Raw genomic sequence first — 13,008 nt, 5'->3', positions numbered from 1 at the left:
CCTTGTGCAGCAATAACGGCAACTAAATGTTTGCGGTAACTGTTGATCAGTCCTGCACACCGGCTTGGAGGAATTTTAGCCCATTCCTCCATACAGAACAGCTTCAACTCGGGGATGTTGGTGGGTTTCCTCACATGAACTGCTCGCTTCAGGTCCTTCCACAACATTTCGATTGGATTAAGGTCAGGACTTTGACTTGGCCATTCCAAAACTTTCACTTTATTCTTCTTTAACTGTTCTTTGGTAGAATGACTTGTGTGCTTAGGGTCGTTGTCTTGCTGCATGACCCACCTTCTCTTGAGATTCAGTTCATGGACAGATGTCCTGACATTTTCCTTTAGAATTCGCTGGTATAATTCAGAATTCATTGTTCCATTAATGATGGCAAACCGTCCTGGCCCAGATGCAGCAAAACAGGCCCAAACCATGATACTACCACCATCATGTTCCACAGATGAGATAAGGTTCTTATGCTGGAAAGCAGTGTTTTCCTTTCACCAAACATAACGTTCTCATTTAAACCAAAAAAGTTCTATTTTGGTCTCATCCATCCACAAAACATTTTACCAATAGCCTTCTGGCTTGTCCACGTGATCTTTAGCAAACTGCAGACGAGCAGCAATGTTCTTTTTGGAGAGCAGTAGCTTTCTCCTTGCAACCCTGCCATGCACACCATTGTTGTTCAGTGTTCTCCTGATGGTGGACTCATGAACATTAACATTAGCCAATGTGAGAGAGGCCTTCAGTTCCTTAGAAGTTACCCTGGGGTCCTTTGTGGCCTCGCCGACTATTACACGCCTTGCTCTTGGAGTGATCTTTGCTGGTCGACCACTCCTGGGGAGGGTAACAATGGTCTTGAATTTCCTCCATTTATACACAATCTGTCTGACTGTGGATTGGTGGTGTCCAAACTCTTTAGAGATGGTTTTGTAACCTTTTCCAGCCTGATGAGCTTCAACAACGCTTTTTCTGAGGTCCTCAGAACTCTCCTTTGTTCGTGCCACGATACACTTCCACAAACATGTGTTGTGAAGATCAGACTTTGATAGATCCCTGTTCTTTAAATAAAACAGGGTGCCCACTCACACCTGATTGTCATCCCATTGATTGAAAACACTGGACTCTAATTTCACCTTTAAATTAACTGCTAATCCTAGAGGTTCACATACTTTTGCCACTCACAGATATGTAATACTGGATCATTTTCCTCAATAAATAAATGACCAAGTATAATATTTTTGTCTCATTTGTTTAACTGGGTTCTCTTTATCTACTTTTAGGACTTGTGTGAAAATCTGATGATGTTTTAGGTCATATTTATGCAGAAATATAGAAAATTCTAAAGGGTTCACAAACTTTCAAGCACCACTGTATATACCACTACTTGATCAAGTTTTCCTGTAAGTACTTCTAATTTTGGCCTAAGTGTAGTTTAAGGGACTCATCCTAATAGACAAAATTTGGCGCCAAAAATTCATAAAAACTGCCATTAAATGTTATATTTTTGACATTAAAAACTAATTATTTATCATTTATTCTTAAATTAAAAAGAATATTGTTCAATATTTGGCCTAAGTGAATTTTAAGGGACTCATCCTAATAGACAAAATCCGACCAAATTACATTAAAAACTAGTGGTAAAATACATTAAAATCTGAACTAACTTACATTAAAAAACTAGCAGCAAAACACATTAAAAAAACAGCCCTAACTAACGTCTTTTCCCACCTAATGGCAACATATGAAACTTTAATGCTGGGTTCTTGTTTGAATTGGCTGTGCAGCCAACAACACAACAGCTTTTAGGCATTTTATTGCTAACACAGTGTAACACAATAAAGCCAGGCTTTCCCCTAGTTAAATATGGCGGCTCCAAGGTCATGTGACCTGACGTCAAAAGTACCCGGATGTCCGACTTCGAGAATTTTATAGCTCAGAAATTCATACAAGACCAGCTACCATCGTAACATATTCTGTAAGAAATATATTCTATACCTAACTTTCAGCTTTCGTTTTAAAAAACAAAATCGCAGATTTATAACTAAATGTTTATACAGCGTAGTGATTTTAAGTTCCTACTTTTGGTGAGGTCGTGACCTTGACCCTGAGGCTTTCTGTTTAGATCAAAACACACGATCGTGTTGGTTTTGGGTCTGCGGAAAATGGAGTTACGACGGTGATGAAATATTTTGCATGATGTTTTATTACGGTTATGATTATTCTGTGAGCGCACCAATCCTTAGGTGGATAAAGTTACAACTTAAAATACAATTAGTGATAACTGTAGACTTTTCAGTCGACTACAACCTTTTTAAGGGAATGCGATGTAGTCGACCGTTTATCATGTCCCAGATCAAGCCGCCATTTTTCCACAAATTTGCAGAATTTTTGCCAAATTCTGAATAGAGTATTCACATCAAAGATTTAGTTTTATTTGCATTATTTCTTTCATCATTTTATTTCAAATTAAAACCAACATCACCATTCAAAACCGTATAGTTTATTGACTGTTAGTATATTTAGTGGGCGACCCCCACAGTACCCAGTTTCTGAGACAGACGCATATATATAAGAATGTAAATTGTATAATTGTGCACTCCTTATTATAAAATAATGCTAATTCATATCCGTTTTCAGTTTCGTGATTGGCTGAGAAGGGAGTATAAAGAGAATCCCTTTAATGACGAGGAGCACATGCGCAACCTGCTGGCTCAGGCCTCCAGCAACAGCGCAGGAACCGAGAGCAAATCCACGGACACATGAAGACCGAGCCGAGCTGAGATTCCCACTCGGAGCCTTCCAGCTTCTTCACTGTGCTGCTTCAGAGAGGGTCATCACATCCTGGGCTCCAGCTGTTCCTTTACTTACTGTCTCTTCATTTGTACATAAACAATGCTGATGTTTTTACTGTAATAAACCTAATTCATGTTGGAATGACGATGATTGATTAATCTCGATTCAATCATACACTTGTTACAAATCTACATTCGTGCAAATTGTTGTTTTATTGTGACACAAACAATAATTAAGATAAAAAACAGAAATCTGGAGTGTGCACAAGTATTCACCCCCTTTTCATATGGAGCCCCTAAATAAGAGCTGGTCCAAACAATTCACTTCATAAGTCACATAATTAGTTGATTAAAATACACCTGTGTGCAATCAAAGTGTCACATGATCTGTCACATGATGTCTGTATAAACCAACCTGTTCTGGAAGGACCCTGACTCTGCAACACTACTAAGCAAGCAGCATGAAAACCAAGGAGCCTCCAAACAGGCCAGAGACAAAGTTGTGGAGAAGTATAGATCAGGGTCGGGTTATAAAAAATATCACAAACTTTGAATATCCCACAGAGCACCATTAAATCCATTATAGCAAAATGGAAAGAACATGTCACCACTACAAACCTGACAAGAGAAGGCCCCGCCCACCAAAACTCACAGACCGGGCAAAGAGGGCATTAATCAGAGATGCAACAAAGAGAACACTGAAGGAGCTGCAAAGATCCACAGTGGAGATGGGAGTATCTGTCCATAGGACCACTTTAAGCTGAGAGTGGGCAGGGCTTTATGGAAGAGTGGCCAGAAAAAAAGCCATTGCTTAAAGAAAACACTTTTGGAGTTTGTCCAACAGTATGTGGCAGACTCCCCAAACACATCGAAGAAGATTCTCTGGTCAAATGAGACTAAAATTGATCTTTCTGGCCATCATGGGAAACGCCATATGTGGCGCAAACCCAACACCCTGAGAACACCATCCCTACAGTGAAGCATGGTGGTGGCAGCATCATGCTGTGGGGATGTTTTTCATCTGCAGGGACAGGAAAGCTGGTCAGGACTGAAGGAAAGATGGATGGCACTAAATACAGGGCAATTCTGGAGGAGAACCTGTTTGAGTCGGCCAGAGGTTTGAGACTGGGATGAAAGTTGATGTTCCAGCAGGACAATGACCCTAAAGATACTGCTAAAGCTACACTGGAATGGTTTAAAGGGAAACATTTAAATGTCTTGGAATGGCCTAATCAAAGCCCAGACCTCAATCCAACTGAGAATCTGTGGCAGAACTTGAAGATTGCTGTACACCAATGCAACCCATCTAACTTGAAGGAGTTGGAGCAGTTTTGCCTTGGGGAATGGGCAAAAATCCCAGTGGCTAGATGTACAACCCTGATTCCAAAAAAGTGGGGACAAAGTACAAATTGTAAATAAAAACGGAATGCAATAATTTACAAATCTCAAAAACTGATATTGTATTCACAATAGAACATAGACAACATATCAAATGTCGAAAGTGAGACATTTTGAAATTTCATGCCAAATATTGGCTCATTTGAAATTTCATGACAGCAACACATCTCAAAAAAGTTGGGACGGGGCAATAAGAGGCTGGAAAAGTTAAAGGTACAAAAAAGGAACAGCTGGAGGACCAAATTGCAACTCATTAGGTCAATTGGCAATAGGTCATTAACATAACTGAGTGTAAAAAGAGAATCTTGGAGTGGCAGCGACTCTCAGAAGTAAAGATGGGAAGAGGATCACCAATCCCCCTAATTCTGCGCCGACACTGGAGTGTCTCAAACAGGTTTTCCTCCAGTATTGCCCTGTATTTAGTGCCATCCATCTTTCCTTCAGTCCTGACCAGCTTTCCTGTCCCTGCACATGAAAAACATCCCCACAGCATGATGCTGCCACCACCATGCTTCACTGTAGGGATGGTGTTCTCAGGGTGTTGGGTTTGCGCCACACATGGCATTTTCCACGATGGCCAAAAAGATCAACTTTAGTCTCATTTGACCAAAGAATCTTCTTCGATGTGTTAGGGGAGTCTGCCACATGCTGTTGGACAAACTCCAAAAGTGTTTTCTTTAAGCAACGGCTTTTTTTTCTGGCCACTCTTCCATAAAGCCCTGCCCACTCTCAGCTTAAAGTGGTCCTATGGACAGATACTCCCATCTCCACTGTGGAGCTTTGCAGCTCCTTCAGTGGCGCAATATCAGAAAGGAGTTTGACAGTGTAAAATTGCAAAGAGTTTGAACATATCATCATCTACAGTGGATAATATCATCAAAAGATTCAGAGAATCTGGAAGAATCTCTGTGCATAAGGGTCAAGGCTGGAAAACCATACTGGGTGCCCGTGATCTTCGGGCCCTTAGACGTCACTGCATCACATACAGGCATGCTTCTGTATTGGAAATCACAAAATGGGCTCAGGAATATTTCCAGAGAACATTATCTGTGAACACAATTGACCGTGCCATCTGCCGTTGCCAGCTAAAACTCTATAGTTCAAAGAAGAAGCCATATCTAAACATGATCCAGAAGCGCAGACGTCTTCTCTGGGCCAAGGCTCATTTAAAATGGACTGTGGCAAAGTGGAAAACTGTTCTGTGGTCAGACGAATCAAAATTTGAAGTTCTTTATGGAAATCAGGGACGCCGTGTCATTCGGACTAAAGAGGAGAAGGACGACCCAAGTTGTTATCAGTGCTCAGTTCAGAAGCCTGCATCTCTGATGGTATGGGGTTGCATTAGTGCGTGTGGCATGGGCAGCTTACACATCTGGAAAGACACCATCAATGCTGAAAGGTATATCCAGGTTCTAGAGCAACATATGCTCCCATCCAGACAACGTCTCTTTCAGGGAAGACCTTGCATTTTCCAACATGACAATGCCAAACCACATACTGCATCAATTACAGCATCATGGCTGCGTAGAAGAAGGGTCCGGGTACTGAACTGGCCAGCCTGCAGTCCAGATCTTTCACCCATAGAAAACATTTGGCGCATCATAAAACGGAAGATACGACAAAAAAGACCTAAGACAGTTGAGCAACTAGAATCCTACGTTAGACAAGAATGGGTTAACGTTCCTATCCCTAAACTTGAGCAACTTGTCTCCTCAGTCCCCAGACGTTTACAGACTGTTGTAAAGAGAAAAGGGGATGTCTCACAGTGGGAAACATGGCCTTGTCCCAACTTTTTTGAGATGTGTTGTTGTCATGAAATTTAAAATCACCTCATTTTTCTCTTTAAATGATACATTTTCTCAGTTTAAACATTTGATATGTCATCTATGTTCTGAATAAAATATGGAATTTTGAAACTTCCACATCATTGCATTCCATTTTTATTTACAATTTGTACTTTGTCCCAACTTTTTTGGAATCGGGGTTGTACTAAGCTAATAGACATACCCCAAGAGACTTGCAGCTGTAATTGCAGCAAAAAGTGGCTCAACAAAGTATTGACTTGGGGGGTGAGTACCTATGCACACTCCAGATTTCTGTCTTTTCATCTTTTGTGCCACAATAAAACAACACCTTTTACCTTTAAAGTGGTAGGCATGTTGTGTAAATTAAATGGTGCTTACCCTCCAAAACTCCATTTTAATTCCATATTGTAATGCGACAAAACAGGACAAACACCAAGGGGGATGAATACTTTTGCAAGGCACTGTAAATAGTGCAGGGGACATATTAACGCGCAGTGTTTGGAAACTACTGTAGAATTATATTTTAATGAGTTTTTATTTATTGAGGAATGTCAGGGACTTAAAGTTAAACTCTCTAGTTATTTGCCCCACTTAAGAAGGATTTCCTATGATCACTTCATTTATCCATATTTAATTGCTCATTTTGTACTTTATATTTAGTTATACTCTTATTTCTTTTTATTCTATAGGCCTATTTTAGAAACTTACAAGAAAAAAATCCCGCAACTCCTCAATTTATTCTCCACAAATTTCTCGATTTTGACCCATCAGTCTGCTCTCCCCATTACCTGACAGCTACAACACACTCGGAGGAAAGTGCTATCGACCCTCTTCTGCATACATGAGCTGTGCTGATTGGTTAGTGACATGGAATGCCCCTCCCAATCAGAAAAAACAGCCGATTTTGCTCACTCGAACACTGGACACGGACACCTGAGGCATGTCCAGGGAACATCTGGGGACAAAACAATGTGATCTTTTTCATACATACGGTTTTAACATCGTGGGTGAAATGTGTCATGAGCGAAGTGTACATTCTTGAATCCAACACTCCTACAGTTCTGACATACCATTTTGTCATGCACATTTTCACACATTTCTCATCTCCCTCATGGTTTCATTATATGAAAAAAACATACATCATTACCCCTCTGGGGTCAAGAGCTTTGCCGGCCAAGAATGAGTAGGTCGTGCATTTAGATAAATATCTTTGTGAGTTTTTATCTTGCAAACATGATAAATGTATTGACAGAAACTTTATACTTTACATTTTCCTATGTGCCCACTGCCAAATAATATTATAGTTTTTAAATGACCTAAATTAGATGAAACATAAAACTTGTCCCTTTCCTCGGTCACACCGGCGTCAGAGCGCTGAGCAACCACTTACACATTCATAAAAGACTGTTCACATGGTAACGGCATGATAATCACTTTCACTCTTTTGGTTTTTTGATTGGTTTCTTTCAGGAATGCCCACTGTAAACAGGATAAAATTTGTCAGCCACAGTTTAGGCTATTTGGAGGTAAAACTTGTTGCAAGATGGCACGCAGATTTTATGCACTTCGGATGATTCAGATCAACGATTCAATTCATGATTCATTTCATGATTCAGGCCAGTGATTCAATTCAATCTTGAGAACTGTGACACTGATGATGAGTGGTGCTTTTTTTTTTTACTTTGACTCGATCTGAAGATCAACTCGAGTGAGTTCTTCTGTTTCTGATGAGGGGGCGGCACGGTGGTGTAGTGGTTAGCGCTGTCGCCTCACAGCAAGAAAGTCCGGGTTCGAGCCCCGTGGCCGGCGAGGGCCTTTCTGTGCGGAGTTTGCATGTTCCCCCCGTGTCCGCGTGGGTTTCCTCCGGGTGCTCTGGTTTCCCCCACAGTCCAAAGACATGCAGGTTAGGTTAACTGGTGACTCTAAATTGACTGTAGGTGTGAATGTGAGTGTGAATGGTTGTCTGTGTCTATGTGTCAGCCCTGTGATGACCTGGCAACTTGTCCAGGGTGTACCCCGCCTTTCGCCCGCAGTCAGCTGGGATAGGCTCCAGCTTGCCTGTGACCCTGTAGAACAGGATAAAGCGGCTAGAGATGATGAGATGAGATTTCTGATGAGCAGATCGGTTGATATGCGAGCGCTGTAGTGCACACACAGGAAAAATGACTGAGCAGTTTTTCCAGAGTTAAAAGTATTTTCCTCAAAAATCGTTAATTTTGCTCGATTTAGAGTTGGGAGAGTAAAACGTGGAGTTGGAGCAAAATTACAGAGTGTAACAGAGTTGGTTGTGGCTCTGAACTGAGTAAAATAGTAGAAGAGTTAATTTCAAGACACATAAATGAAGCTGTTGTAAAAATCAATTTTAGAACTGTGTTGGAATGTGTGAAAAAACATGACCTTACCCATTGGGACCTGACCTGATGGGATTAAGAGTTGGCAGTGGGAGGGGTTTTCACTCTTCTCATTGAATGGAATGAAAATTTTTACTCCTCTCATTGAATACCCCTCCCACTGCCAACCCTTTATCCCAAAACAATAGGACATACATTTTTTCATGGCCAGTTAATTGTCCAAATCAATGGAGTAGATTTATTTTTGTGCTTGATCCATTCCTCAGACTGAACAGAATCACATCATGATCAAAACGGTTCGACACAATGGGTTAGCCTGGGAAATCCCATGCTGCTTTGCACAATCGTTCCGATCTGAAAAGACAGCATGGAAACTATGGTCTAAAGGCTCGCCTGAGTTAGGGAGCCAATCAGAGAGTGGGGAGGGTGGAAAGACGGTGACGCGTACTACTCGACAAACGGAAGCTTGTAGTTTATTTGGGACTGTTTACGGATCACATATGAACCAAACTTTCGATCAAGCTTTAGACACTGTTCTGAATTAGTCTGGTTAACACCAGACCATATCACAAGTAAAATAAGTTCGGTGCCATTGTTTTCCTATTTTTGTTTTGCCTTCTCTTTCTCTTTCCTTCTCTTCTTCGCCTCTTCGTCTTCTTCGTCGCTCTAACTACGTCACCGGGTACAACTGCCATGATTGGCCATGGGCTACGTATACGCCAAATGATAGACATTCGCAACGTCCAGTAAATGGCCGTTGACAATCGTAAACCACACCTCCCCTACGAGAAATTCAATAGGCGGATTCCAGACCATATTTCACTTGTGATATGGTCTGGTGTTAACCAGACTAACAATGGGTAGGGTCCTGAGGCTCCAAGTCTCCCGATAAATCGGGAGATCTCCCATCATTTGGCACTTTTCTAAAAAATCTCCTGATCTCCCGACTTGTGAAAAAAATCCTCCCGACATTTCTTTGACTGAAGTCGAAAATTATTTTTATGCAGTTTTTTCCGCGGAAGGCGATTGCAACACCACTCGATCGTCAGTTACTATTTTCGCTGTAAGATGTCACCTCACCTAGTCTAGTTCCCGCCTTCCACCAGAAGTAAATCTGTGTACCTTTGGTTTTCTGCGGTCAGCAGCATTTTTTTGCTTTGACCAATGAAAAGGAGTACATTAAGGATGCCAAAATGACAAAATACAGAACCTGATAGTTCTCAACTGCCTAAGAAGTCAACAAAGTACTTGTCGAAGCATCAGTCGAGTTGGAAAATGGAGTATCCATGGGTCAGAGAGAGCAAGAAAGGACTGACGTTCGCCGAGTGTGTTTACTGTTTTGAGACTTTCTCGGTTGCCTATGGAGGTAAAAACGATCTTCGAAAACATTTCGATCGAAATCACGAAATCACAAAGACAGTGAACGTTCTGCCAAACAGAGTGGTACTCAAGCAAGATTGACTGATCTACGTCAGTCAATAGTGGACGATAAGGCGACAAAAGCTGAGGTACTGTTTTGCCAGTTTATAGCTGAGCATAACTTACCATTTTCTGTTGCCGACCATATAACTCGGCCTGTGAAGGCAGCTTTTCCAGACAGCAAGATAGCAGAAAAATATCAGTGTGGACACACAAAAACCGCAGCTATAATCAATAAGGCTCTTGCTCCTTACTATATGGAAAACATTGTGGAAACTGCTCAAGAGGGACCGATCACCATCATGATGGAGGAGTCCAACAGAAGGTCAGATGGCAAAGCTTGTGCCATCATGGTTGGACTGCTTGACAAAAGGACCTTCAGAGTTGAAAACAGATTTCTAGGCATTCCAGTGTGCAATATACCGAATGCGCAAAACTTGTTCACAACGCTACAAGACACACTACAGTAAGTGTTTTTCCCATAATATAATAATTATTAACAGATAAGAAAATAGCTTTTTATTCAAGTCCTTAAATTCTGTGTCAATCTAATGATAGGCCGACCACTTCTTCTTATTTTTTTTAATAAACACAGATAACACGTTATGAGACCAAACCAAGTACCTCCTTGATCTCTTTGGCTAAGAAGGCAACAGTCCAGGATAATATTGAGTTTATGGAGAAGAGAGTTCCTGGATGAATAGACTGTGATACTGAAACTCTGTGATTGAAAAAAGGACAGTAACTGCAATGAATAAACTTAATGATCCTATTACAGTGATCCATCCACATTGTTTTATTTGTCTCCTAATGTTGTTATAAATTTGATTCTTGATATTATTTTAGGCAGCACGGTGGTGTAGTGGTTAGTGCTGTCGCCTCACAGCAAGAAGGTCTGGGTTCGAGCCCCGTGGCCGGCGAGGGCCTTTCCGTGCGGAGTTTGCATGTTCTCCCCGTGTCCGCGTGGGTTTCCTCTGGGTGCTCCGGTTTCCCCCACAGTCCAAAGACATGCAGGTTAGGTTAACTGGTGACTCTAAATTGACCGTCTGTGTGAATGGTTGTCTGTGTCTATGTGTCAGCCCTGTGATGACCTGGCAACTTGTCCAGGATGTACCCCGCCTTTCGCCCGTAGTCAGCTGGGATAGGCTCCAGCTTGCCTGCGACCCTGTAGAACAGGATAAAGCAGCTAGAGATAATGAGATGAGATTTTTTTCAAGATTTTATTACTTCCTTCAGAAGTTCGCTGATGACACAGCCATCGTTGGGTGTATCAGTGACGACAGAGAGGAGGAGTACAGGAGCCTGGTGAGGGACTTTGCTGTATGATGCAACAGGAACCATCTGCAGCTCAACACCTCGAAGACCAAGGAGTTGGTCATTGACTTTGGGAGGTCCAGACTAAGGTCCCGACCAGTTCTGATCGAGGGAGTCGAGGTGGAGGCTGTGGATTCCTACAAGTACCTCGGGCTGTGGCTGGACAGCAAGCTGGACTGGACTTGCAACACCAATCACTTATAGAGGAAGGGATAGAGCAGACTATACTTCCTGAGGAGGCTGCGGTCCTTTAACATCTGCAGGAAACTCCTGTGGATGTTCTATCAGTCCGTGGTCGCCAGTGTCCTGTTTTACACTGTGGTGTGCTGGGGGGGCAGCACATCCAAGAAGGACATATGCAGGCTGGACAAACTGATCAGGCAGGCCGGCTCTGTGGTCGGCATGAAGCTGGACTCTCTGGTGATGGTGGCAGAGAAGAGGACTATGGACAAACTATTGAACATCATGGACGATGCCAGTCACCCTCTGCACACCGTCATCAGCAACCAGAGGAGCCTGCTCAGTGACAATGCTCCTTCCCAAGTGCAGGACGAACAGACTTAAAAACTCCTTTGTCCTGTACAACTCCTCTCTGGGGGGGGGGGGGGGGGGGTGGGTGGGTGGGTAACAGGAGGACAGAGGATGGGAAGGAGCAGTAGCCTAGCCTGACAATAAGCAATACTGGACAATGTGCAATATAATGTGCAATACAAAGTGCAATATCTCTCTTGCTGGCCCCTCCCCCCTTCCCCATATCTTATTATTTTTATATTTGTATATGTAAATACTTAATTTAATTTAATTTATTTAGAAGTTTTTTTCTCTATTTTCTATTCTTTGTTTATCCTGTAATAAATCTTAATTTCTGGAATCTTAATTTCCCTGAGGGAACCCGCCCAAAGGGATCAATAAAGTTCTAATCTAATCTAATCTAATCTAATCTAATCTAATCTAATCTAATCTAATCTAATCTAATCTAATCTAATCTAATCTAATATGATTGTACTTCACCCAACTGACACATAAAAAATTTGAATAAGTATATGTTATTTTGGGGCGGCACGGTGGTGTAGTGGTTAGCGCTGTCGCCTCACAGCAAGAAGGTCCGGGTTCGAGCCCCGTGGCCGGCGAGGGCCTTTCTGTGCGGAGTTTGCATGTTCTCCCTGTGTCCACGTGGGTTTCCTCCGGGTGCTCCGGTTTCCCCCACAGTCCAAAGACATGCAGATTAGGTTAACTGGTGACTCTAAATTGGCCGTAGGTGTGAATGTGAGTGTGAATGGTTGTCTGTGTCTATGTGTCAGCCCTGTGATGACCTGGCGACTTGTCCAGGGTGTACCCCGCCTTTCGCCCGTAGTCAGCTGGGATAGGCTCCAGCTTGCCTGCGACCCTGTAGAAGGATAAAGCGGCTACAGATAATGAGATGAGATGAGGGTTATTTTGATACAGAAATCTTGTTTGTTTGTACATTTGAGGGTCATGGTTTTTTTTTTCCACACATTCCAACACAGTTCTAAAACTGCTTTTTACATCTTCATTGATCTGGTATTTTTTTAAAAGTACAATCATGACATACAGACTACAGAGATATTATCGTAGCTGAACTTGTGCTGAATACAAAAAAGTCATACGACTTTGAAAACACTGCTTAGATTTGTTGAAATTGACAACAACATCAGAGCATACCAAAAAGACCTGTATGAGAACAGTGAAACAGCAGTGAGGTGTGCAGTTGGAATGACTGAATGGTTCAAGGTGAAGGTGGGACTCCATCAAGGATCTGCTTTGAGTCCTTTCTTGCTTGCCATAGTGATGGATAGCTTGACAGATGAAGTGAGGCAAGAGTCACCATGGAACATGATGTTTGCGGATGATCTTGTGGTATGTGGTGAAAGTGGAAAGGAGGTTGAGTTGTGTTTGGAGAGATGGAGG

The 13,008-nt window shown here is 42.2% G+C and overlaps 1 protein-coding gene across 1 annotated transcript in view; it reads left to right on the top strand.

Moving 5' to 3' along the window:
• The window catches only part of dusp22b (dual specificity phosphatase 22b), a 60,573-nt gene extending 57,647 nt beyond the window's left edge, over positions 1-2,926 (top strand). The window contains exon 7 of the mRNA XM_060925933.1: positions 2,638-2,926. Within this exon, the coding sequence (XP_060781916.1) occupies positions 2,638-2,763 (126 nt within the window). The 3' untranslated portion in view covers positions 2,764-2,926. The remainder of the gene's footprint in view (positions 1-2,637) is intronic.
• The last annotated feature ends 10,082 nt before the right edge of the window (positions 2,927-13,008 follow it).

The sequence above is a fragment of the Neoarius graeffei genome, chromosome 1 (assembly GCF_027579695.1).
Source record: "Neoarius graeffei isolate fNeoGra1 chromosome 1, fNeoGra1.pri, whole genome shotgun sequence".
NCBI lineage: Eukaryota > Metazoa > Chordata > Actinopteri > Siluriformes > Ariidae > Neoarius > Neoarius graeffei.
This window is presented reverse-complemented; position numbering and strand designations above follow the sequence as displayed.